At 42.7% G+C, this 27,353-nt stretch overlaps 1 protein-coding gene across 1 annotated transcript in view; it reads right to left on the bottom strand.

Moving 5' to 3' along the window:
- The window catches only part of LOC145410127 (lachesin-like), a 128,305-nt gene extending 113,958 nt beyond the window's left edge, over positions 1-14,347 (bottom strand). The window contains exons 1-2 of the mRNA XM_080280325.1: positions 14,329-14,347; positions 13,305-13,414 (exon numbers count right to left, since the gene is read on the bottom strand). Coding sequence (XP_080136451.1) covers positions 13,305-13,414; positions 14,329-14,347 — 129 coding nt within the window. The remainder of the gene's footprint in view (positions 1-13,304; positions 13,415-14,328) is intronic.
- Between the last annotated feature and the right edge of the window lie 13,006 nt (positions 14,348-27,353).

Raw genomic sequence — 27,353 nt, 5'->3', positions numbered from 1 at the left:
CGTCCGACATTAACAAAAATAAAATACACTGTAGATCATTCGTAGCTAAAAGGTTAATTATCCACTGATCTTTCTCCCATATTTCTTACAATCTTATACCAACCATTTGTTGTGTAGATTTCGTATTTAGCGCTCATCTGTGTTATAGCGCGCTTTTCCTAAACTGAAGAAGATCTATAACCTGTTTCAGCTCAGTTATTGGCCAAGTATTGTCAGACTGGAGGGCAAATTTCAGCAGAAATAAATGAAACTCCTTTCTTCCAAATAATTAAGAGCCGTATGCTTAAACCTTAAAACGTGAATGGGAAGGCTAGCACCTTAATCCCTGACGGTCATTTATGGCTAATCTCATAAGCTTAACCATCTGCTCATCCTTTTTATGAAGTCGCTGTCACATACATCTCTAAGATATAACACTATAATTCCGTATCAAGTTAAGAAAATGGGCACCAAGCCTTTGCCTTGAGCTCCCCGTACATATTTCACCATCAGCTCGATTCCTTATCCTCATCAATCCAAAACTCGCATTCTCAAACACTCATGATTATATCATATCCGTCCACCTTCTTTGCCTATAACAGCTCCTTCCACCTTCATACTTACGTTTACGCATTTCGCTATCCTTTCTGCAGTCATTCAGATGATCATGGTATCTAGCACATACTCGTTTATCCTGTGATTAACAAACTTCCTTACTACACATATTTAGAGAATCACAGTGTTTTATATCTAGTTCAGTCTCCGCATATCGCATACATTCCCAAAGAGTCCCATTTCCACTGCTGTCATTCTTGACTTCTTGCACTACTGCCATACAAGTCTCAAATTCATATGGTCTTTTTTGCATGCTGCATACTCAGACCTCTGTTGCATATCAAGGCCTTGATAACACTAGCCACCTCTTCTGTTTGTGCCACTCTACCCTCCACATCTCTTGCCTGTTTACCTCTCTTGTCAATTATTGCACTGAGGTGCCTAAGCTTCTTCGCTAAATCAAGTCTCTATGTTCACAGGCACATCACATAGAAAGCCACCTTCTCGTAAACCGTGCGTCTCACAGGCTTTCTTCCAGAGGTTATGGATTGGTTTGATTTATAAAAAGTGTCAGGTGCTGAACAAAAGCTTAGGCTATATGTGATAGTGCTGTGCATCCTGGGTAAAGCAGCTGCTGTGTCCATATTTCCCTCTATCTTGCCTTGGGAAGAACTTTGGTCCGACCTTGGTGGGGTGCTGTCTACCACAGGGAGGAGCACCGTATCCCTACCTGGCGTATGTACTGTACTATACTTGTAAGACAGTTCACATATGAAGTTGCATGCCTATAGTCAGTGATTCAGCTAGGCCACACAGACTGGGGTTAATTAACAACAACAGCGAAAACTTAGGTAATATAATAATAATCTCAGAGGAATTGATTAGTATTCGTATCTTATTCCCCGCGGCGTCCACTTTTTAGAGTCCAACATAAGCAGCAAAGAAAACAGTACTCTAGGTGGCATCGTTAAAAGTGTTTATATTATTATTCCATACGGGATAGAACTTTTTGGTAAAGAAAAAAAAATTCTGGCACAATGATATTTTTTTCTGATATCGTTCAACTATTACACACACACACACACACACACACACACACACCCACACACACACACACACACACACACACACACATATATATATATATATATATATATATATATATATATATATATATATATATATATATCCCAGGGATGCTGGGCGAGGCAGGGCGCTGGGTGGGTACCCAGCATACCGCCCTCCGCCTATTGGCTCATAGTCTCGAAGCTCATAGGTTCCAACCCGGGGGTTCCCTACTTTATAAGGGTTTGAAAAATCTCAGTTCTGTCCAATATTCTGGACGCTGGGCTCCAATGGGATATATATATATATATATATATATATATATATATATATATATATATATACTTCATGAGGTAGATATTTTTGGCATAGGTAAAACAGTGACAAATAACAGAAGCAAAAGTACATGTGGCATTATTCAATTTGTACAAACTATTTACAAGAGACAATGATTTTATGGGCACTGGAAAAAAGTAGATGATTATGTATCATTCTAGGTGGTATCGTTTAGAATATATAAACTATTTATCTTTTTGATAATTAATTTTTGGAGGATAAAAAAAAATAAGTGAGAGAAACCGTGATACTGAAAGTGGCGTAGCCCATTTATTAATTTTTCAATGTGAATTTGAATTTTTAGTATATTAACTGATCGCCCCGTATCTGATATTTTGTTCCAGATGACGCCAAATGATTCACCTCAATTGAGAGCGAATCACAGGGGGCACTGTAATATTAATTCTGATATCATTATCCTGTTCATGGTAGGGATAACATTACCTTTCTACTTCATTGAACGTTGTTTTTTAAACCATATCGCATAGGAACAGACGGGGAAAGCACCCAGTAACCATTCCCTCATAGCACTACACAAGTGGTCGTAGGCCCTTCGGGCCCCTCGCACTTGCTCCTGCGGAGGGCTCTAGAGTTTATGTGCTGTTCTAGCGTAACGTTGTCACTTGAATTTTTTGCAGCTAACCAACTGATCGTGTTATTTGCAGCCTCGGGAATGGAACCCAAGTTGTCCGAAAGCAAGTCCGAAATATTTAGTTGTACCTGTGGGCAAAAAATTCTACGGAGATCCTATGCCAGGCGCCAGGAGCGGCGATTTTTTTTTGGTCAAAATGTGATCGCTTATTAAATATGGTAAAAGTTTTTCAATCGTGATGGGACCAAGTTTTTTCACATCAGCGAATTGTTTGCGATTTCTGTGCCAATTTTAGTGCGATTTGAATGTGTAGTTTCGGCTGCCTAAAACACACACACACACACACACACACACTCACACACACACACGGCTGGTGCTATAGTACATTAGATGCAACCGTCGCTTCAAAAGTTCATATCCCCATTACAGTTGTAGATACGAGAAGACTAGGCTAAAAAGACCTTGAACAAAATGACAGGGCCAGCCCGGAAATCGAAACATTAACTTCATGACTGGGGGTCGAATGTGTTGTGACTGCATCCCTTCCATCCTCCTTAGCCCCTTCACTTCTATGGCTTATTACTGTATCTAGCTTATTACTATTTCTAGACGACTTTGTTTAGTTCTGGAGAGAACATTCCTGGTGTCGAGGAAAGAACAGCTCGCACTAACTCCTACGCCCTAACCTGCATACAGTCGGCTGAAGGCAACAAGTACAAGATGTAAAATACGTTCCGGATTCAAGTGGTTAAAAAATAAATGCCATATAAAATAATAATAAAGCGTATTGATCGCTCCCCTTCCGACCTTTTAATCAGCCATAGTTTGTGTCTCTCGAAAACGGATGAACTAATTGTCCAGGTCGATTAAATCCGGTTGAAATGTGGAGGGGAGAGAGGCCAGAGAGGGGGGGTAGGGATTGGGGGAAGGAGGAGAGAGGGGTGGGGTCATGAGAGGGAGAAGAGAGGCTAGAATAGGAGGAGGGTTAGGGGTATGGGGCGAGGGGAGGAAGAGGAGGAGGAGTGGGAGGATAGAGGGTTTGCTGGGTGGGTGAGAGTTATAGAGAGGTGATGGTAGGTTGAAGGGGAGAGGGGAGGGAGGACAACCGGCTAGACAAGGTAAGGGGAGGGAGAGGGAGAGGCAATAGGACAGAGGGCTGGGTAAAAGGGTGTGAGGGGGAAGGATAAGGAGGGTGAAGTATAAGGATAATGTAGTTTGACGAAGAAGAGTAGGAGTATGGAGAGATGATATTGAGTCAAGAGGGAGGAGGAAAGAGGAAAATAGAGAAGGAGGTAAGAAAAGGACAGGGAAGGGAGGGAAGAGGAGGACTGAGAGAAATGAGGTGGGGGTAAGGGTGTGTCAAGCCGTGGTAGTAGCTAGAGAGGGAGGGGGAAGAGTGAAAGGAGAAGAGGAAAGAGAGGGGAATGGAGGACAGAGGACAAGGCAGGGTTGAGAAGCGGGAAGGAGGGAGCGGGGAGGATAGAAGGTTATGTAGGGAAGGTTATGTGAAGAGGATGTGTGTAGAGAGGCGATGGTGATGGGGGAAAAGTAGGATATGGGAGAGGTACAAGATGAGGACAGAAGTCTGGAGTGGGTGAGTGGAGAAGACGAGGATCTAGAGCAGGGCTGATTGGGAGAGTGGAGATGAGAAGGTCAGAGTGGTGGATTGGATGGGTGTGAGTGGGGATGTGTGTGGAGAGGTAGTGGTAGGGCAGAGAGGGAGGGGGAAGGGGAGGATAAACAGCTGGGTTCAGTAGGAGGGGAAGGATGTGGAGGGATGGTTAGACAGTTGGGTTAGTGAGTATAGTGGGGTATGGGGAAATACTCATATGTGCGAAGGAAAGGAAAGGAAGGGCAACGAGGACAGGACAGGAGGATAGAGTAGGGTGGCTGAGGAGAGGGTGGGAGGGTGAGGGAGAAAAGAGGCCTGGGAAGGGAGGGTGGGTGGGTGGAAACTGGGTGAGGTCTGTGGGGAAGTGGAGGTGGTAGGTGGGGGGGGGTAGGTAGGTGAGGAGGGGGGCGTGGCTTCCTGGCTCCTAAGCCCCGCCCCCCCGCCTTCACGTCCACCTCTCCCATTGGCTGGAAATTCTGGCACTCCTGCTTTTGCCATTATTTACCTCGCCAATTATTTTTTATACTCCCCCCAGTTTTCTTTAGGGCTACGGCCAGGTACAACGTAAATTTACTTTGCGTATAATGTTCGTTATCATGTTGCAGTGGTAACAACAGCAATTGTAGCAGCAGTTGCAAGCAGCGGGATCATTTCGATATGAACCGTGTGAACCGTAGGAAAATAAAGCTGCAGCCCACCATCCTCCCTTCTGGGGTTGGCAGGAGTTTGGGATGTTTGTGCATCCGGGCATGTCGTCTGTCCGTGTGCATCGGCGTCACTGCGGGAAAGCGTCCATCTCCTGTGCAGTTATCCTTACTATAATTATAATAAGAACTTCGGATTACTCTAAGCTACTGTTTTTATGAACGATTTTGAGTTGAATGAAGTTAGGATGGTGAGTGTGGGAGACTGATGACAGTTTGCCGATATTACAGTAAGTCATAATAATAGTAATACATGCTGAGAGCTTTACAAGGGGAGCTGATTAAGTGAGGCAAACTGGAATCGATAAGCGAACAGTATCATAACTTAGAGTGCTTGAATCAACTCAGGAGTATTGAGAGAGAGAGAGAGAGAGAGAGAGAGAGAGAGAGAGAGAGAGAGAGACACAGACAGACAGACAGACAGACAGACAGAGGCAGAGAGAGAGAGAGAGAGAGACAGACAGACAGACAGACAGACAGTCAGACAGACAGACAAATAGACGGAAACTGAGGTAGACAGACAGAAAGACTGAAACTTAATGAGGGATAAAATTTTTCGATCATGCTCGAATCATTACTGAGGAATGGAAATACAGTATACGCCAAGAAGCAGGGAGAAATGGAAGGATGGAAGGAAGGAAGGAGAACGGAGAGGAAAGACTGGAGGAATAAGAAGTAATGAAAAAGGAAATGAAGGAGGGAAGGAAGGAGAGGTGAGAGAGGGATGGAAAGGAAGGAGGAAAAGTAGGAATGGAGGGAAACTGGAAGGAAGGATGGGAGGAAGGAAGGAAGGAAGGAGGCATGGTAAAGCGGTAAGGCAGGCTTGAAGGAAAGAAGGAAGGAAGGAGACAGGGTAAGGAGGTAAGGCAGGCTTGAAGGAAAGAAGGAAGGAAGGAGAAAAGGCAGGAGGAAGGAGGGAAGGAAGGAAAAAAGAATGGAAAGCGGGAAGGAAGGAAAGAATGAAGGAAAGAAGGAAGGAAAGAAGGAAACAAGGAAGGATGAAAGGAAGAAAAGAGTTTGGGATAAGTGGTAGGAAGTAAGGGAAGCAGGAAGGAAGGAAGGAAGGAAGGAGGACGAAAGGAAGGAAGAATGGATGGAATGAAAGAGGGAATGGAAGAAGGAAGAAACAAATAGGGAGAGAGGGGAGGAAGATGCAGAAAAAAGGATTGAAAGAAAGATGGAAGGATGGAAGGAAGAATGAAAGGGAGGAATGAAGGCCGTAAGGAAGAAAGGAAGGAAAGGAGGTAGGAAGAAAAAGGTACAGTAAGGAAAGGAAGAAGAGACATAAGAAGGAAGGAAGGAAGGAAGCGAGGGATAAAGAGCAGTGAAATGAGATTCGATGAATATAACCTGACCAGAGAGACAAAAAGATATGCTGATAGGCACAGATACCACACAGGTAGATATACATAAATAGATACATAGATAGATAGGTAGATAACAGATGAATATGGACAGATAGAAAGACAGAGGGACAGTTAGATGGAAAGACAGATAGACAGAAATGATAGATAGAAAGATACATAGGATAAACATGGGTGCACACATGCGTAAATACATCAGGCAGAGAAAGAAAGAGAGGGAGAGAATCAAGGTAATAGCTTCCATGTTTCTTCTTATAGTTATTTTATTCATGTCAGCGGACTCATTACTGCGTGGCTAGAAACACTCACCATTAGCTCATTCATTACGAGGGATGAAGGCTTGGTATTTTATGTTTGTTATCGCCTGACAATTATATTCAGCATAACAAAGGTCCCTCGTGATGGGACAATAAAAAGCCTGATCAAAATGAAATAAGAATGACAGTATAAAAATAATGAAATTAATAGTTACCGTTATGAAGACTTGTTATCCTGCAAATTGGTTAGGATTCTTTATTCATATGATCCCAACTTAGTGTCACGGGAGGTGAATTACATGGACCACCCTGAATATGAACTAGTACCACCCTGTCAAAAGCCTGCGAAACTCAAAGAAATTTTGGCAAATTCAGACCCTTCCAGGTGATGGAGGGTTAGGCTAGGCCACCTCAGTCCATTAATTCTCTTCATACCCAGGACGCTTTTCAATATATTCTTGCTATCTTCAGAATATTTTATTCAGCTTTGGAGAGACTTGCGAATAGAAGGATGTAGATGAAGGATTCATTATCCTATTCAGAGTTTGAGGCGCTCCCTAATTTGAACAGAATTGTGGTGGGAGCAGAAGTAAAAATGAAAACTATGTCATAGCAATAAAGGGTTAACAACAGATAACACCTTGGTGGCATTACATGATCGAAAAACCTCCAGTCATTTCATGGGGTTCCAACCCACGCACATGCCGAAGCAGTTACTTCAGCTGGGGTGTTCTGATCCCTAGACCTCCTGGCGTCTGAGCTTTCCATTCAGAAAAATATTTTAATGAATATTTGCTTATGAAAACTGTCGGTGAAACATGTAGAAACACTTTGGATAATTAAATTCTTCAGTAATATGGCTTTACTTTCTTTTTCCTAGGCTTGCTACAGTCAGTCGTTTTTATTCAGTTTAGGAGTGGCGTCTTTTCGTCTAAGTGGAATTAAGATTAACATTCAGACACTTGGACTCATTCTCGGCTGAATAAAATCGCCTGGCGCTAGCTGATATAGGGACTGAGTTGTGGCAGCCGTCAAAGGGCATATGGTACCATGGCTCAGCCCCATAAGTTACTCTCAGAGTCATCTCGAATTATCAGCAATAAATATAAGAGAAGGCGGGATCATGTCACGATTAATGGTAGTGTACAAGTATCAACACTCAGATTTTTATACTCACTGTCAGCTGGAGCAGAATATCAGAGTGTCTCGACTATGTGAAGGTTAATGCTTCGTTTATTAACGGTCCCGGGTTCATATGATTAACTTTCAGCTTAGTAAATTCGTCTGACGTAATCTAGAACTCAGCACACAAGACGCGACCCAAGACGACCAAAGTGTAAGGAATAAATGACAACAGCAGCAACAAGAACAACAATAACAACAGCAACAACAACAGCAACAACAAAAACAGCAACAGCAACAACAACAACAGCAGCAGCAACAACAACAACAGAACGACAACAAGAACTACCAGACATCAAACCCAAAACAAGTGCCATACCAAACAGACGTGGGACCTAACACCTGTCGAACCGAACCTGGCATGAGCGGATGGATTCTCGACGGGCCGATTTTGAGGCATAGCCAGGCTGATTTAGAAACCGAAATCGATGGGACCTAATCCGATTTCGCAAAGTAGGTCGAGAGATCATGTATATGGGGCTCACCCCGACTGGGGAAGGGGGGTCGGGAAGAGAGAGAGAGAGAGAGAGAGAGAGAGAGAGAGAGGAAAGTTGGTCAGCTACCAAACCTTCCCAGAACCGGGAAGAGGTAGGGAGGAAAACTTTTACCTACCCCCTTGAGCCGAAAAGCATAAAACGCCCTAAATCTCCAACTTTCGGCCACCACCCCCGTAAATATAAAGGGAAGGACGCCCCTCCATCCCTTTCCCCCACCATCCTCTCCTGCCCTTTCTCTCCCCCTTCTAGTTTTTGCCCTCCCCCTTCCCCTACCCTTCCCTTCCACCTTTATTCTCCTCCAATCCCTCCCTCCACCATCCCTCCCTCTCTTCCACCTCGTCCACCAATCAGAGACCAGGTGGGCGGGGCAATTTGGACCAATCAGCGAAGAGGTAGGCGGGCTAGTGGCTGCTATGTCAACTAAAATAAGATCATGTAAACACTGAGGAAGAGAAAACTAAAGGTGAACTAAGACATATTCTAAAAGTGCGGTGCTCTCAAGGATCGGATGCAAGGGAGAGGGAGAGAGAAAAAAGTAAGAAAGGGAAAGTGAGAGAGTGAGAGACAGAGGTAGGGATGGATCTGGCAGCCTGGGCTTGCTCTCGTATACCTTTCTGGCTGCAAAGGTGGCGGGGAGTGAGAGTGCGAACAGGAGAGAGAGAGAGAGAGAGAGAGAGAGAGAGAGAGAGAGAAGCTTTTTGAAAATATAGATGGAAAAATAATTTTCAAGTCCATGGAAATTTTTAGTGAGATTTTATTTTTATTTTCTTGAAAAGTCAGTTTTACGGAAGACATTAATAAGTGGAATAATAGAGAGAAAACCCTGCAGATTTTAGAATTTAGATTTTAAGCATTTAGAGGCAGATGAGATTAGGTGCAGGAAAAAACAGAATTCAGGCAAACACACATTTTGATTTAGAGTGAATGAACATTAACACACAGAATTTTAATGGACACTTTGTGCATTTAGGCAAAGATGAATTTAAGGGTGGGCTTAGAAGAGTTTAGAAGTGCTGAGGTGGAATGGTATTAATGAGAGAGAGAGAGAGAGAGAGAGAGAGAGAGAGAGAGAGAGAGAGAGTTGGGGTGGTACTGTGCATATTACATACACTACCTACTGAAGAAGTGAGAGGTGATAGGAGGTGGGGTGAGAGAGGGTGGGGGCCCTTGAGAGACACAACATAGAGCAAGGCAAAATAGAGTATTAAAAAGGGATTTGGGGTGCGGGTGGGATGGGGTGTGGATGGGTAGGGGGGGTTGTGAGGTAAGCGTGTGGTTGGTGTGGTGTTGGGATGTGAGGGCAGGTGTGAGGTATGGAACTGAAGGATAGGGTAGTAATACAGGGTGGGGATGAGATGCAGCAGTTTGGGTAGTAGGGTATGGGATGTGGCGGATGCTATGGTGTGATTTACGTGGGAGTGTGAATGCAAGGGGGTGGGAGTATGGGTGTCGGTAGAGATGTGGGTCTAACTGGGGATGGGGGTTTGGGTGTTGATGGGCTTGAGGATGAGGGTGAGGGATATAGATGTGAGATAGGTAGCAAGAGGTAGGTAGTACAAGGATGATGGAATTATGTGAGGAAAGAAGTTGTATGGAAAAGTATGGGTAGGCGGGGCAAGGAAGTAGGTAAAGACTAATGATGTAGGTCGGGGTAGACTAAATGTGGAGAGGTGAGGCAGAAGAGCCTCAAGAAGGCCAGAGTGTAGAAAAGGTGCAGCCCGGAAAGTCAGGGTGAGACCTAAGTTGTGTCTGGCAGGGTCAGGGTACAAGGATGGTGTCTGTTACGTCTGGGCAAGGCTGGAGTGGTGTCTGTTAGGTCATGGTGAGGCAGGGTGATGCAGAGGTGGTGAGAGTTTGAGGCCAGGGCTGGAACAAGGTGAGACCGAGATTTTGGTAGGGTGAGGCTGAGGTTATGACAGGATAAGGACAAGATTGTGGCAGGGTGAGGCAAGGGCGGTAGGGCTGGAGCAAGGTGAGACCGAGATTTTGGTAGGGTGAGGCTGGGGTTATGACAGGATAAGGACAAGACTGTGGCAGGGTGAGGCAAGGGCGGTGTCAGAGTGAGGCCGAAGTTGTGGTAGGGTGAGACCGTGGTTGTGGTATGGTGAGGCCGGGGTTGTGGCAGGGTACGGCCAAACTGATGATGTCAGGGTGAGGCCGAGGTGGTGGCAAGGTGAGGCAAAGGCTGCAGAAGAGGTGGCAAGGTGAGGCAAAAGCGGTGGCAAGGCGAGGCAGAGGTGGTGGAAAGGTGAGGCGGGTGTTTTGGCAGGGTTAGGTGAGGTTTGTGGTAAGGTGAGGCGGGTGTTTAGGCAGGGTGAGACCGAGGTTGTGGTAGGATTAGGTCAGGGTTGTTGTGGGATTAGGACAGGGTTGTGGCAGGGTTAGGCCGAAGTTTTGGTAGGGTGAGGTAGGTGTTCTAGGATGAAGCAGTGTGAGGATGCATGTGTTAAGACGAGGTAAGTTACTCCCAGGCAGTGTGAGGCAAAGGCGTTCCAGAGCGAGGTGAGGCATGGTGAGACATAGCGTTTCAGAGGGAGGACACAGCTGCTGTGGCAAGTTAGTATTAAGGTAGGGCAGAGTGAGGTGAAGAAGGGTGAGATGAGTGCAGAATGAAGGCTGAGCTGGGGGAAGTATGCAAGATGTGATGTAAAGTGTTGCAAAGTGAGACAAGGCAAGATGGACTGAAGCAGTGTGAAGCCTGGGCGGGGTTAAGCATGATATGCTGGAGTAAGAAGGGTAAGATGAGGAATGGTCGTGTGAAGCAGGGTGAGGTGAGGTAGGGTGATAAGGATGAGGTGAAGCAAGATTAGGTAAGGCAGGATGAGGTGAAGCACGCCGGGGCAAGGCAAGGTGAAGAGAGAGTAGGGTCTGGGCAGGGTTTGGTGGGGGAGAATATGTGAAATGAGATACGGCAGGGTTAGGCTAAGTGAAGACAGCTGTTCCAGGAACAAGGAAGGGCAGGTTGAGGTGTTGCAAGCTAAGGTGAAGAAGGCTGACGTGAGGAAGGCTGAGAGGCAGGATGAGGTGAAGAAAGTTGATTGAGACAGGCCAAGGAGAGGCAGACTAAGGTGACGCAGTCTGAGGAGAAGCAAACTGAGGTGGAAAAGCAAAAGCGGTGCAGATTTCAAGATGGGGATGATTAGGGATAGGTATGGTGGGGAGGAAGAGTGAACTGAGGTAGGGCGAAGTAAGATGAGGTGATATGAAACAGGATGAGGGACAGTGGAGTTGCAAATGAGGTGGGGGGGGGAGCTGACAAGGCCTAGGTCCCCAGGCAAACCCTTGGCCTTTCAGTAGTCTCCTGTTTAAAATTTCGAATTTAAATATTTAATGGGTGCACACTGCGCAATAATAACCTCTACTCCCCTCATCCCATGATCAGGGCTTGGCCCTACCTTGGCCTCTCCATATGTGGAGACCTGGCTACGATACTGGCGAGGGAAAGGCCACGGTGTGGTATGGCGTGATGTCAGGCATGGAAGATTTAGGTGAAGTGAGGTAAGGCTTTCTAAGATAAAGACAAGGTGAAGCAGGGCAAGCTGATATAAGGCAGGCTAAGGAATGACAGGGTGAGGCACAACAGGATAATACAAGGTGAGGTAACATTTTCCAGGGTGAGGCAAGACAGTATGAGGAAGGATGAGTGTAGGTCAGAAAAGGGCTGGGAAGAGCAAGGTGAGGCAGGTTGGGGGTAAGATGGCGTGAGGCACGGCAAAAATAGGAGCAGCAGAGCAAAATGAGGCATATTAGGCGAGGCAGGACAGGGTGCGGTGAGGAGGAGTTTGGATGAGGTACAATGAGCTGAGTTAAGCCAGTGTGAACCAAGCCATGTTGAAAAAGGAAAAGGTGAAATGAGGCAAAAGGACAGAGGAGAGGGTAAGGCTGGACAAGTTGAAATAAGGTAGGGCAAAAAAGAGAACAAAGTAGAGGGACAGAAGGAGTAAGGTAGGCAAGGCAAGGTGAGAGGAAAAGAGTAAGATGGTAAGGGAGGAAGGGAAAGGTGAAACAGAACAGGGCAAGTGAGCAGGGCATGGTGAGACAGGGTAGAGAGGAAGGGCAGGGGAGGACATGGTGAGGCGAAGCATGGTGAGTCAAAGCAACGTGAGGGAGGGAAGGGCACAACAAGAAGAGACAGAGCAGGGAAGGGCAAGGTAAGGCAGGGCAGGGGAGGGCAAAGTGAAGCAAGTTCGGATAAAGGAAGGCGAAGCAAGGCAAGGCGGAGTAAAATGAGGTGAGGCAGGGTTAGTCAAGGCAAGGTAAAGTAGGGCTGGACAAGGCAAGGTAATGCAGGGTAAGGTGATGATGGGAAGTGCAATGTGAAGTGAAGCAGGTCAAAATAAGGCAGGAGAGAAGGGCAAGATGAAGGCAGGGGAAGGTGAAGAAGGGAAGGGCATGGTAAAGCAGGACAAGGTGAGGCAGGAAAAATTGATTAAATGCAAGGTGAAGCAGAGAAGGGTGAGATGAGGTGAGATATGGCAAGGTGAAGTAGGGCAGCAAAAACTAAAGCAGACAAGGTGAGGCAGGGAAGGACGAGGCAATGTAAAACACAGCAGTACTGTACAAGGTTACGGAAGGCAGAAGAGTGTAAGGCAGAAGGGTAAGGTGAGGCAGAGATGTCTGACGGGACAAGATAAGGGCAAGGTTAGGGCAAGGCAAGACAGGGCGGGGGGAAGGCTGGAAAAGGCAAGGATGACAGAGTACAGTAAATCAAGGAAAAGTGAAGCAGGGGAAAGCTGGAGAAAGTAAGGTGAGGAAATACAAGGTAATAAAAAGTAAGACCAGGTAAGGCAGGGCTGGGCAATGTGAAGTACTTGTGGGGCACCGTGAGAAGGGCTGACCATGGTAAGTCAAGGATAAATGAGGCAGGGCTGGACAGGATAGGGGACAGCAAAGTAAAGTAAGGTAAAGTAAGGCAAGGTAAGGGAAGGGAAGGGAAGGGAAGGTAAAAGTAAGGTAAGGTAAGGTGAGGCAGGGCATGACAGGCATGGTAAAGTTGTACAGGGCAAACCTAAGCAGGGTTAGGGCAGGGAAGGGAGAGGCATGGCGGGATAAGGTTAGGAATGGCAGGGATGAATGGGTGTAAGGCAGCGGCAGAGTGATGGAGCTGCGGAAAGGGTGATAGGGCAGGGTGTGAGGGGAGGTAGGTGGGGGGAAGACTCACCCGGTACCCCCCAAGGTCGTTGACAATACATGCGAAGGTGGCGTCCCGCCCCACTGGCACCGACACGTTATTCAGCGGCGCAGCGAAGTCTGGCTGTCCTGCCGTCCAGCCTGAGGAAGTAAGGTACTGTGATTAGTGGCAGTCTGTCAATCAATCAGTCAACCTATCCCCTTTACTTAACAGTATTCACGCATATCTATCTATCTATCTATATCTATCTCTGTATCTATCTACCTATACAGCTATTTATATAATGGTATATATATATATATATATATATATATATATATATCAGCAGCAGCAGCCGTTTGAGTATCCACTGCAGGACCGGCCTATCCCGACCGAAGTCGGGACGATACAGCCAATGTATCTCTACCAAGTGGCTTAGGCTGTCTGGTAGAGACTGTATGTAGGGTGAGAAGTGCTTGTAAATGTAAGTATAGTGTTGTAGTGGCTTTGGGTATGTGTGTAGTCTGTGAACCAAGTGTAATCAGCCCGCCTTAAGCTGATTGGGTGCAAGCATACTAGTATGCGACACTGGTTCAACCACAGCACCCCTTGTGTCCGCCAGAGTAGCAAGTGGCTTGGTGAATGCTTCCCAAAGATTTTACAATTCTGGCGGGAGGGGAACCCGCACTCACCAGCGTGCGAAACGCACACTCTACCACTGTTCCACAAAGACTCCATATATATATATATATATATATATATATATATATATATATATATATATATATATATATAAATAAATATATATATATATATATATATATATATATATATATATATATATATATATATATATATATATATATATATATATATATATATATATATATATATATATATATATATATATATATATATATATATATATATATATATATATATATATATATATATATATGCAATTGTTGTATAAGGATATTTCGTTTTGATGCTGAGGCTACATAAATTACATCCCAGATGCAGGTTATGGCTTTCATTTGCTCAAATTCAAATAACTTTCTAAATACACCCACACCAGCGAAGCGAGAGCACATGTTATGCTTTCATCCTTGAGTGTGTGTGTGTGTGTGTGTGTGTGTGTGTGTGTGTGTGTGTGTGTGTGTGAGTAAATAACTCAATGAGTATACAGTATATCCGATCTTAATCATACTTGGTAGGAGGGTTAAGGGCTTTTTGGTGAGGAATAATATTGTTATTAAAACAATGCGTCAAAGGTCAAGGTCAAACGGCTAGGTCAAACATTAAGCAAGCAAAATCAACTTTAATCGTCTTAATCCAATTTTAACCAAACTTTAGGGGAAAGTCGAGGGCACGGAAAGAATGAAGTGATTTTAGTTTATTAAGTCTGAGAACATTCGGTCCTAAGTTTATGTCAAAATGTAAGGTCAAAGTTCTACTTGTGTGTGTGTGTGTGTGTGTGTGTGTGTGTGTGTGTGTGTGTGTGTGTGTGTGTGTGTGTGTGTGTGTGTGTGTGTGTGTGTGTTTTAACAAATTGATTCAGTTTTGATCCAGTTTCAACTAAACTTGGTGAATGAGTTAACGGTCAGACAAGGAGGAAATCCATTGCTTTTGAGAACAATAAGTCATAGATCGAGGTCATAGGGCATAGCCAGAGTTTGTTGCATCTGTGTGGGCATCAATAAGACAACTCAGTTTTATTCGATTTAGACCAGACTTGTTGGGTCAGGAGGGAATGGGAGATTCAGTTTTGTAAACAATTAGTTAAAGGTCATGCACATACAACATGGCCATTGTTTGCCCTCTTTGTCTGTGTATGAACAAAATAACTCAAATAATATTGATCTTGTGTGGAGTAAATTTGGCGAATGAATCGGGGATCATCACGGCGGTTGACCTACTGTTTTTGATAAAGAACAGGTCAAACGCCAGGGTCACATGGCAAGGTCAACCTACGTAGTTTTTATCGAATGTAAACTAACTTTGTTGAAGGGTGTGGGTTATAACAGGACATAAGAGTATCGATTTTGAAAACTATCTAAGGTCCAGGTCAAAAAAAGATCATAGGCCAAGGTCGTTGGACAAAGTCACCTCAAACTGTATTGGCCAGATTTGAACAGAAGCTGATCACAAGTGAGCGAGCGCAGCGATGTTTATGTTCAGCTGAGAAATGTGCAGCCCAACACGACACGGCCCAGCCGCGATGGTTTTCAGAGATTAAAAATTTTTTACTATGTGAGATAGAGAAGAAATTCTTTCAGCAGGTGGTAGATAAATTCTATAAATTTTGTTTTTAGCTATATATTTCTCATGAAACCAAAGAAACCCCTTGGAATCCCAGCATTCGTAGGGAATGTACCGAGGGCTTCAGTTGACATGCTCCACTATGAAATTGAATTAATAAAAAAATCCTGTTGTAACACTGTTTTCTTGCATGAATTCTAACAATTCAGTATCAGATATTGAGCTCATAATTTTACATGAACGTTTTTTCTATGTTTGGGGGATGGAATCAGCAAGGGTAATCGCCCCATTTCTGTGTTTTATCATTCGATCACTAGCCAAGCCTTTACCGACGCAGTCCATTGACACTGTAAGCCTGGATCAGAGAAATGAACATCGTGCGTATGATAAATGCTACGGCGCCTCGCTATATGCTGATCCAGAGAGAAAACATACGGCAAGAGAGAAAGAAAACGTGAGGTAGTAAAAATATTTTAGCTGAAATATTCCTCTGTTATTGTTCAACTACCTCACCAGAAATGTTGAAAGTTTACACCAAGATGAAAATATTTGATGAAAGGCGTACAAACGTTCGCTCGCTCATTACGCGCTCATTTTACTGGTATCGGGTTGGGCCAGAGAGAAATTAAGAAATGCAATTCTGAGGGTACATGTATTCTATCAAAGGTTAAAGTCACAGAACAAAGACAAAAATTCGATCCTTAGATCATTTGGTGGACGCGGGGTGTAGCTTGAGACAGTTCAGAGCTGATGCATCAAGTAGGTGGTCGTAGTTAGATAGAAGTCTAATGGGAAGTTAGTGAGGTTAGAAATGTGGCAAAATGAGAAGCATAAATAAGGTCAAGGTACAGGGGAGAGATGATAATGATAATGATGAGGGTAGGTCTTATTCTAGCTATATGCAACATCAATCGTAGCTATTAGTGATACTGGATGTACCGAGCAAACATGAGACTGCAATGGGAAACTTTTGCTAGTGTTAAAAAGAAATACCCGTGTCTTAGTAGAGAAAGGTTAGATGTGGACATATATTATTAGACAATTACTAAAAGGGACCAAGGAAATGGTTTTCTTAGCTTCACATTCACTTATTATCTTTTGCTTTTTTCTATTCTCTGTCTACTCTACTTTAGCCTACACTTGCCTTCTCACAGTCTTGAATGCTGAGCTGTACCAGGATATTAAAATTAGAATGTCACGCTAACCACGAAGAAGTGTTATACAAAAGGTGTAGATCTGTTGTATTGCCTTACTAGGTCACCGACCTGTAGAGAAAATGCCGGAAAATGACGAAAAACACCGGCAGCATAAGGTGAACGAAGGAGACGTGGTCAGGGTGAACTAATAAGCGGAAGCCTGAAATCCAAAATGCGTAAAAATAAAAAGTAAAAAGAAGGAATTAATTTAAAAAGATGAAACATGCGTAAGTCATATGATATAAGGAAGATCACAGCAGCGTTACAAATGAAGGAATGGATTGTGTAAGGAAGGTGATATTAATGAGACACGAAAAATAGCGTGATTCTGTTTATAGAGCTGTTAACATTTTTACCTCTCAAATGCTGTATAACTGTTTGCTACAATTTCATTTTAGTTAATCTAGATTCTCAAGTACATTCAATCCTACCCCCCTCTCTCTCTCTCTCTCTCTCTCTCTCTCATCATTAAATGCACTCTTTTCTCAATCTCCCTTCCCTCATTTTTATACTCTGTCCACTTTCATCTCGCTTCTATCAGTTTATCTCCTCCAATGCAATTGCAGTTTCTCTCTCTCTCTCTCTCTCTCTCTCTCTCATTTCATCATCCGGTTTTCAATTTATCTTTTCCTTTTTTTTCCTTCTTCCCCGGGTCTACTTTTTTCCTGCCCATGACAGATCTTTTGTTTCTGTACTTTCTCATATCTTTCGCCACTTCTCCTTTCTATCCTCCATTCCTTCCTCCATTCCCTGTCTCGCTCTCACTACATCTGTTTCTTTCTTCCTAGTTTTTCCCCCTTCTTTCTCCTCTACATTCTTCCTCTTTCTCTTTCTTGTCGTTCCTCTCATATTCCCTCTCTGTCTTGACCGCATGATCTTCCGCCTTCTCCCTTTCCAAGATACCCAACTTTTTTTTTAATTTCCTTCTTCATTACTTTCTGTTCTTTCCCTTCTCACTTTCTTTACCCTCTCTCTCTCTCTCTCTCTCTCTCTCTCTCTCTCTCTCTCTCTCAAATACAGTTCCATCTTTCCTTTACTCTCCCTTTGCCTCCCTTATATCCCCCTTCCTTTTCCGTCTTTGCCTCCTTTCTCCTTCTCTTCACCCCGGTCAAGTGTACAATACAGATAAGAGGTGTCTCTGTCAGCCCTCCCTCCCTCGTCTCTTTCTCTCCCTTCCTCCATCCCCTTCTCTTCATTTGTCTTTCCTCCTACATGTTCTATCCCTCACATTTCTTTTCCTATCTAGTTTGTTTCCCTCATCAATCTGTTTCTTTCTCATCCTCATATCTTTTTCTACCTCAATAAAGTCATTCCCATTCTCTTTTCCTTTTATGCTGTCTACTTCCCACTTCACAGTTCCCCTCAAATTGTAGTGCAATGTACGGCCATGATTTAATTGATTATTTAATTTCTGATTTTGCATCTGAGTCCTCTATGCTGCCCACCGTCAAACTCTTATATTATGCTAGGATAGTCCTGACCGGCAAAGAGTTAAGAATTCGTTAAATTAGTGTCTTCCAGCATCTGGCATGTTGAAGGTTTTGTCTTACTCCTTTCTTTTTTCATTCACCAATTCATTTACTATGGTTGTTGGGTATATTTATGCACTTTTAAATCTTTCCTTTTTTTTTTTTTTTTATGGGAGGGGGGAGCTGGAATGTGAAAATGGAGTATAAGGTCCGACCGACCTTTCATGAGTTGACCTATGTTATTCACTGTGGTTAGACAGAGGGCAAATCGCATCTGGATAACATCTAGTGTCCCTTCGGCATAATACTCTACGATTGCACTGTTTCGTCCACCTTTAAATACTGGAGGAATTAATGAGCACAAATCAGAGGGGAGTATCATTGTGATGCACTGCACTGTGACAATGTTATTGTTGGAGGCTCAATGGTATCCATATTATACACTGAACATTATGTTGGTGGAAACATTATTGAGGTCAATATGTACAGTGGCAGCTTACAGTGATAACAGTGAGAGATATTAATGGTGGTAGTGGTGTAGCGGTGCCTTGACAGTGGTGGTGCTGTCATATTAGTAATGGCACTGAACAATATATTCCTGTTTAATTCATAACTTTCCCATGCAATATTCGTCCGGGAATTTTTTCATCGCCATGGGAAAAATGGGAGAAATGGAGTTCCCCCGAGCTAAGCCCTGTATTGGCCTATACAGCCCCGCTAGGGTTACAGGAGCGAGCTACCACTCCCAGCACGGCAGCCCGGGCCAGGCTCGCGATTACGAGTCCAGCGCGCTACCACTTTGCTACCGCGCCCCCCCATCGCCATAGGAGATTTTCATCTCTGCTAAGAAGGTCATGTTTTTGGTTCGGTTTCTTTGTTTGCCTGCTGTTTTGTCTCTCAGTAGCATTATGCAAAAAAATATTGGCTAGAACTGCGCCATAGTTGGAATAAAGTAGATATGCAGCTTCTTGTGCATTAAGAGAAAACATGGAAACTGTGTACCAAGTCCTTCGATATGCATGCAAACTTAAAAGAATTACAAAATATTACTGTGTCCTAAAAGAAGCTAACATCTCGATGTAAAAGCCACATGATCGCAATGGTGGCACATGTGAATCTGTATATATATATATATATATATATATATATATATATATATATATATATATATATATATATATATATATATATATATATATATATATATATATATATATATATATATTGTTACGAAACAGAGAAAGATAATGTACACTTTAAGTGAGAATACTAAAAATCACTACTGTCCCGTAAAGTTCCAGGTTCAAAACAAAAGAGTTAGGTAAAATTACAAGTTAAAGTTTAATGCTCAAACTAACAACAAAACATTCAGGACTCATAAGGATAATGTAATGGCAAAAAACAGGTTAAATATATGGTTAACTGCAATAGCCTCTATTAACACAAAATTAGCAAGAGTAAATTTACCTAAGTCAGCCCTGATAAAACGAAAATACACCGGATAATGCTCAGTTAATGCAAGATAAATTATTACAGATACAAACTATTATCAAAAATGACTGACATAAAACCCAACATTAATCAAAAACCTCACTAGGTGTAAGAATTAACCTTATGCTACACAGTACAAGAAAAAATACAACAGTTATACTCAAATTACACACAGCTGCTAGATGTTTGGAGATTTCTTGCACTCACAATAATAATATCTGTACAGGGGAGGACAGAGATGTGAACAAAATGAGGAGCAGATCTAAGTGGCAATGATGCAGAGACTGAGCTCATTATATAGGGGCCAGCAGAGCTTGATACAACTTGTAAGAAGGACGCGCAAATGAAGCCATGGGGACAAAGAGTTGACAATCCCGCTCTGGATAACAGAGAGAACGACTTACTCTACTATAACGGTAGAAGGGGGGGACTGAGGCAGAACACGCTCGTGATCAAACATGCAGCAACTGTACGTTAGAATTACACAAAGGATGATGAAATCATAGGCTATGTAACACCTCCCCACAAAGAAAAAAGAAATTTACAAAGGAAATTTCTTATTACTCTAAAACAATCTGTATATGGCATTACAGAACATGCAAAAGTCTTTCCTAGTGTTACAAAACATGAGATCTCCCTAGCAAGTTCAGTCATAGGTACTTGCCAGTATCCCTTTAACAAATCAAACTTACTTATGTACCTAGCCTTTCCGATCTTGTCTATGCAATCTTCCACGCGAGGGAGAGGGTAAGTGTCTGTTTTGGTTATCTGATTAACACGTCTGTAGTCAATGCAAAGCCGCTGTGACCCACCTGGCTTAGGGACTAGAGTGACAGGAGAACTCCACTCGCTCTGACAGGGCTCAATCATCTTGTGGTCCAACAGGTAGCCAAGCTTCTTCTGGATGAGAGGAACTTTCACTGGGTTCACACGGTAAGGAGGCAATTTAATTGGCTTTGCGTCTCCAACATCGACATCATGCATCAACACAGTGGTTCTTCCTGGAGTGGCACGGAACACTTGCGGGTACTCCTGCAGTAATGCCGAAAACTCCTGCCATTCCTTGGGAGGTAGATGAGAAAGCTTAGTCTGGAGATCATTCATGATATCAGGATTCTTCCCCAAACTATCACTCAGGCTCATACTGCATGGGAGAGCTTCACTTGCAGACTCGGGTGGAACAGCTACAGTGCAGACTGGATTATTTTCGTCCCGCCTGTGATATAACTTTAGCATGTTGATGTGACATAGTTACTTGCTCTTTCTACGATCTGGTGTGGCGATGACATAGTTGACATCACTGAGTTTCTTCTCCACGAAATAAGGGCCACTAAACTTGGCTTGAAGAGGTTGCCCATGAACTGGTAGCAGAATCAAAACCTGATCTCCTGGCTGAAAGTGGCGTAACCTGGACTTCTTATCATACCAAGTCTTCATCTTCTCCTGAGCAGCTCCCAAATTCTCTCTTGCCAGCTGTAAAGCAGTGGACAGCCGTTCTTTGAACTTCATCACATACTCCAGCAGGTTGACGTCATCTTCCTCCGACAGCCAGCATTCCTTGAGTAACTTAAGGGGTCCTCTTACTTCATGGCCAAACAGTAGTTCAAAAGGTGAGAAGCCCAGTGATTCATTTGGAGATTCTCTTGCGGCAAACACAACGAATGGAAGACCTTTATCCCAGTCTTTCTGATGTTCCAAACAGTATTTCTTGAGCATTGATTTGAGTGTTTGATGATATCTCTCCAACGCTCCTTGCGTCTGGGGATGGTAAGCTGAAGACGTGATCTGGGTGATGCCCAACTCTTTCAGAGACTGCTTGAAAACATTTGACATGAAATTACTTCCCCGGTCTGACTGTACCTCCTTGGGCAGACCAAACTTTGTGAAGAACCCTAGCATTTCCTTAACCACGTTCTTTGCTGAGATATTTCTAAGTGGAATGGCTTCAGGATAACGAGTAGCCTTATCAATCAGGGTCAACACATAAGAAAATCCTGAAGAAGTCTTAGGAAGAGGGCCCACAATATCCACCAACACACGGGTGAAAGGCGCCTCAAAAGGAGGAATGGGAACTAGAGGTGCAACCTTTTCGGTCTGATTACACTTCCCCACAACTTGACAGGTGTGACAAGACTTACAATACCAGGAAACATCTCTGAAGATACCTGGCCAGTAGAAGGGTTTCAAAATGGTGCCACAGTCTTCCTCACTCCAAGGTGTCCTGCCAAACTGGAATCATGAGCCACTCTAATGATATCCTGCCTACAAACACTAGGGATGACAACTTGATGTATAACCTCCCATTCACAGTCGACTGATGCTGTTGGGGGTCTTCACTTCCTCATAAGTACTCCTGACTTTACATAATAACAAGTAGAAGCACCGGCTGACTCTTCTTCACTGTAAGCAGAGTTAGCTAGACCTTTCAACTCAGGGTCAGCAACCTGCAACTCAACCAACTCTTGACGAGACAAATTATCAACACTACGGGGTACTGCCTCATCTGGTGAGTGGTCCAAATTAGCAAGAAAAGTGTCAGCTAGGATAACATCATCATCATCATTATCCTCTAAATCACCAGTAACTTTAGACTTAGCCCTAGTGACAGCACATGCAGGGAACACATCAGGGACATCACAATCCTGGGTCGCAGCCACTGGCTCACTAGACAACTGAGGAGCTGGACACACTTGACTTCCACCAATATCATTTCCAAGTAAGAAAGTTACACCTGACATTGGGAGTGTCTCAACCAACCCAACCATAACGGAACCATTAACAAAACCAGACTCTAAATTCACTCTGCACAGAGGGACAGAGAAGTAGTTATTCCCTACACCTTGTAAGATTACAGTTTCATCAGAGGAATTAACATTAGAGTCTAGAACACTGGTCAGCATAAGGGATTGGCAAGCACCTGTATCACGATATATTTTAACTGATTTCCTGTCATTACTGTCCAGAGGACTGACAAAACCATCAGACAGGAAATTAGCACATTAACTCTTGAGAGTGTCACCCACGTTACTGCTCAAAAGAGGAGCTCCATCATGAGAATTTAAGTTACCCCTCAAAGCAGGTTCAGTTAACTCAGTTAAAGAATTCTGGGAACTCTCAAGAGTGGACACTAGACCAATTGACTGAATATTTAAAGACTCCTTTTTGTTCACATCACGCTGTCTCCTGAAACATCTCTCCGTAGTATGACCAAGCTTACTACAATAAGTACATTTACTTTTCTGAAATCTAGAGGTGAAGCTGGTATTTACTTCCTGAGAAACATCATCCTTATTCTCTTTCCTGTTACCTGTACTCTGAGTAGAGGCAACGTACTTACTCTCAGCTTTCCGTTTTTCTTTAGAATATCTCTTGTGAGTGAGAACATATTCATCAGCTAAAACTGCAGCATCAGACAAATTATCTATTCTTTTCTCATCAAGATATAGGCTTACATCTTTATAAATACACCTTTTGAAGTCCTCCAGCAAAATCATCTGCTTAAATTTGTCAAAATCAGAATCCACATTCTTAGAATTTAACCACTGCTCTAACAAATCTTCTTTGATTTTTGCATACTCAACATGGGATTGCTTATCTTGCTTGTAAGTTGTCCTAAATTTTACTCTATAAGCTTCAGGAACAAGCTCATAGGCCTTAAGAATCAAGCTCTTAACTACATCATAATTATCAGACTGATCCTGAGGCAAAGATGCATAAGTTACTTGAGCTTTACCGGTGAGAACAGTTTGAAGGAGTACTGGCCAATACTCCTTGGGCCAATTAAAACCTGTAGCTACCCTCTCAAACAACTGAAAATACTTTGTTAAATCAGATTCATTAAAAGGAGGGACAAGTTTAACATTTTTAGCCACATCAAAATCATCAGAGCTAGATGATCCAGTTCCACCTTGTTTCATGCGATACTCATGGTCTGCCTGAATCCTAGCAACTTCAACTTGTGCCTCAGCCTCTTTAGAACGGGCCTGAAATTCAGCCTCCTTAGCACGAGACTCCTGCAGGGCTAGCTGTAACTTAGCTAATTCAATCTGCGTTTGCTCATTTCGAGGAGTTACATTAAACAAGCTTTCATTAATCATGTCAACAATTTGATCTTTAGAATGATGAGAGCGAACAGCAATTCCCAATTGTTGAGCAACAAGCTTAAGTTCATTCTTTGTTCTGTTTTCTACATCACACACTGTTTGCACATTTGACAAAAAATCTTTGGCTTCATCAAGTGTAGTAATAGTAGACATCATGAATAAGTAACAGTCACAAAATATCGAGCAATATCCTTATGATAATATCCTGAATATCCTGGCGAGGTCGCCAAATTTATGTTACGGAACAGAGAAAGATAATGTACACTTTAAGTGAGAATACTAAAAATCACTACTGTCCCGTAAAGTTCCAGGTTCAAAACAAAAGAGTTAGGTAAAATTACAAGTTAAAGTTTAATGCTCAAACTAACAACAAAACATTCAGGACTCATAAGGATAATGTAATGGCAAAAAACAGGTTAAATATATGGTTAACTGCAATAGCCTCTATTAACACAAAATTAGCAAGAGTAAATTTACCTAAGTCAGCCCTGATAAAACGAAAATACACCGGGTAATGCTCAGTTAATGCAAGATAAATTATTACAGATACAAACTATTATCAAAAATGACTGACATAAAACCCAACATTAATCAAAAACCTCACTAGGCGTAAGAATTAACCTTATGCTACACAGTACAAGAAAAAATACAACAGTTATACTCAAATTACACACAGCTGCTAGATGTTTGGAGATTTCTTGCACTCACAATAATAATATCTGTACAGGGGAGGACAGAGATGTGAACAAAATGAGGAGCAGATCTAAGTGGCAATGATGCAGAGACTGAGCTCATTATATAGGGGCCAGCAGAGCTTGATACAACTTGTAAGAAGGACGCGCAAATGAGGCCATGGGGACAAAGAGTTGACAATCCCGCTCTGGATAACAGAGAGAACGACTTACTCTACTATAACGGTAGAAGGGGGGGACTGAGGCAGAACACGCTCGTGATCAAACATGCAGCAACTGTACGTTAGAATTACACAAAGGATGATGAAATCATAGGCTATGTAACAATATATATATATATATATATATATATATATATATATATATATATATATATATGTATATATACAGAGAGAGAGAGAGAGAGAGAGAGAGAGAGAGAGAGGAGAGAGTCGCGTTGTTTGTTTGTACTTCAGTCACGCCCAAACCAAGGGCCAGAGACCCCCAGACCCTTATATATTCTGAATCAGGGTGTCCCAAGGATGGTTTTAGGGGTGTCAAAATTCAGATCTGGGTCATTTGAGGTCACTGGTAGAGTATTAGCCTTTTTGGCCCGGGCAAGGCCGGGTACTCCTACAGGCCAATTTTTGGTATGGAGACTCACAAGACCTCCGGTTCAGACATAGGCTATGTGAGGTTATCCTCCGAGGTCATTTGAAGTCACCGGTAACAGTAAAAAAGTGTGTACAAATACTGTGCATTAGTCGGCGAAAACTGAAATACAGAGTTCTTGGACCTCTTATAATCCCTCTTCAAAAGCATAAGAGGTACATGGTCTTTCTGGAGTAGAAAGAAAAACTGAACTAGAACAAATAGGGTTAGAGTGTTCGTCTTCTTGGCCCGGGCGACGCCGGGTACCCGGACTAGTGAAGTATAATTACAGACGGTATAAGAAGCGTGACATCCCAGGAGACACGTAATGTGAAATGGCTATCATAAAAGATCATGACATCCCTCAACATTGCAACTTCACATTTGCTCCAGATAAACCCATCCATCATCAATGCATTGGACATTCACAGTTCTTCTACTTCACTCAAAATACATCGGTTTTTGTGACTTGCCCAGACACACCTCCAGCCCATACATCAACAACCGGTTTATACATCTCACCAGATTCCTGTGCAGTCCTGACACCTGCACTGTCAATCTTGCTCAATAAAAACCATTATGCCATTCTCAACCACACACACAAATACTTCCAGCCATTATCTAGGATGAACTTATGTGTAAATGCACACATTAAGTTGACTTCACCCAAGTATGAAACCATGCAAGTAATAAATCAGACATTACAACCCTGGGAAGAATACAGTAGGATTATGTTCAACCCATATTATGTACACAGCCCAGCTCCAGTCATCTTTGTAATTTTCTCCATCATATTTGCTGTATTAATTCTGGCCATGCACAGAATGAAAGCAAGGACTGCTAACCTAAAATCAGTGTTTAAGAACTGTTCTGTACTAGTAAGACAAACTGAGTAAATATTGTATATGTATTTTATACAAAATAACAAAATATGGGTTACACATAATATACAGTAGGCTTACTTTAATTATACTATCATATCTCATTTATATATGAATATGCACAGCAAGTCCATCTCATATAATGTTTTGTATAACTGACTACAGTAGACTTGCCATTGTATTCTTTTACTATTACTATTATACGAGTATTATACTACAGGTACACTTTTATAACTACGGTGACTACATTATCCCAATTATGTAACTTTACAATATTATGTATTTCACTTGATTACAGGTTGATTGTAATGTGTATATAATATGCATTAATATGTTAGGACAATATTTACTGTCGATGGTACCCCAGTTTCACGTGATCGAGCGATATGTAGACATTATATAGACATTATTATAGGCATTAGTATAAATCTCATAAACACAATGTACAGGATGTAGTGTCTGTTGGAGACATACACAGTTCTCACTAGGAATGTCAATTCACATAATGTATATCCACATTCTTGTTGTCCCAGACCATCAAGAATCCTTAACCATATGATGTATCTCAAACATCCTCGAAGTCCAGACGACCAAGAATTTCATGACGTATTCAAACACGTGGAGTAACCAGCCCTAGTCAGTTAGTCCATGTGGATGGAAATCTACCAGACACTACAACTCACACCCACATCCACTCCAAGCTATAAATAATGTCGGAGAGATTCCCTTTAGATCAGAAAGGGGAGAGAGAGGCTAGAGAGAAGGTCCGACACTAGGGTCACGCTCCGTTAAGCTGTAACTCACTATTGGTATAACCGTGTAATAAAAACTCAGCAACCCAAGAGTGCTGTAACTCACCTCGTTGACACTACGTCTCACTACTTTATTCTGGCTGTGCTTAACAAACCATGATCGATTTCCCTATCTTCCTACAAGTACCTAAGACCAAGCTATCGAGAGTAGTGGGTCGTAGTTGTAGTAGTAGCAGTACTAGTAGTAATAATAGAAGTAGTAGGCCTAATAGTAGTAGTAGTAGCAGCAGCAGCAGTGGTATTAGTAGCAGTAGAAGTAGTAATAGTAGTAGTAATAATTGTAGCAGTAGCAGTAGTAGTTAGCGAATAGGAGTCCATTCTACAACTTGTGCTAAGATATTAAGGTATTATCTGCCCTCCATCCCATACTTTGTGTCCTTAATCATTTTTGCAGAGGGACTGCCCCCCCCCCTTAAAAATAATGGTGGAAAATTTTGTATACTGGAGGATATTATCGAGGAAACAGAGGAACTGACCTACCTAATTCCTCTGAAATCCATGTACTCACTTTCCTCCATTTATGATCGTTTTTTTTTTTGGAAGGGGTCCGATCCCCTCAAGAAT

Source organism: Coenobita brevimanus, chromosome 84, assembly GCF_032717465.1.
Source record: "Coenobita brevimanus isolate Jiangsu-jjx chromosome 84, ASM3271746v2, whole genome shotgun sequence".
Classification (NCBI taxonomy): domain Eukaryota; kingdom Metazoa; phylum Arthropoda; class Malacostraca; order Decapoda; family Coenobitidae; genus Coenobita; species Coenobita brevimanus.
Note: the sequence above shows the minus strand (reverse complement) of the source record. Positions and strands in the feature narration are given on the sequence as shown.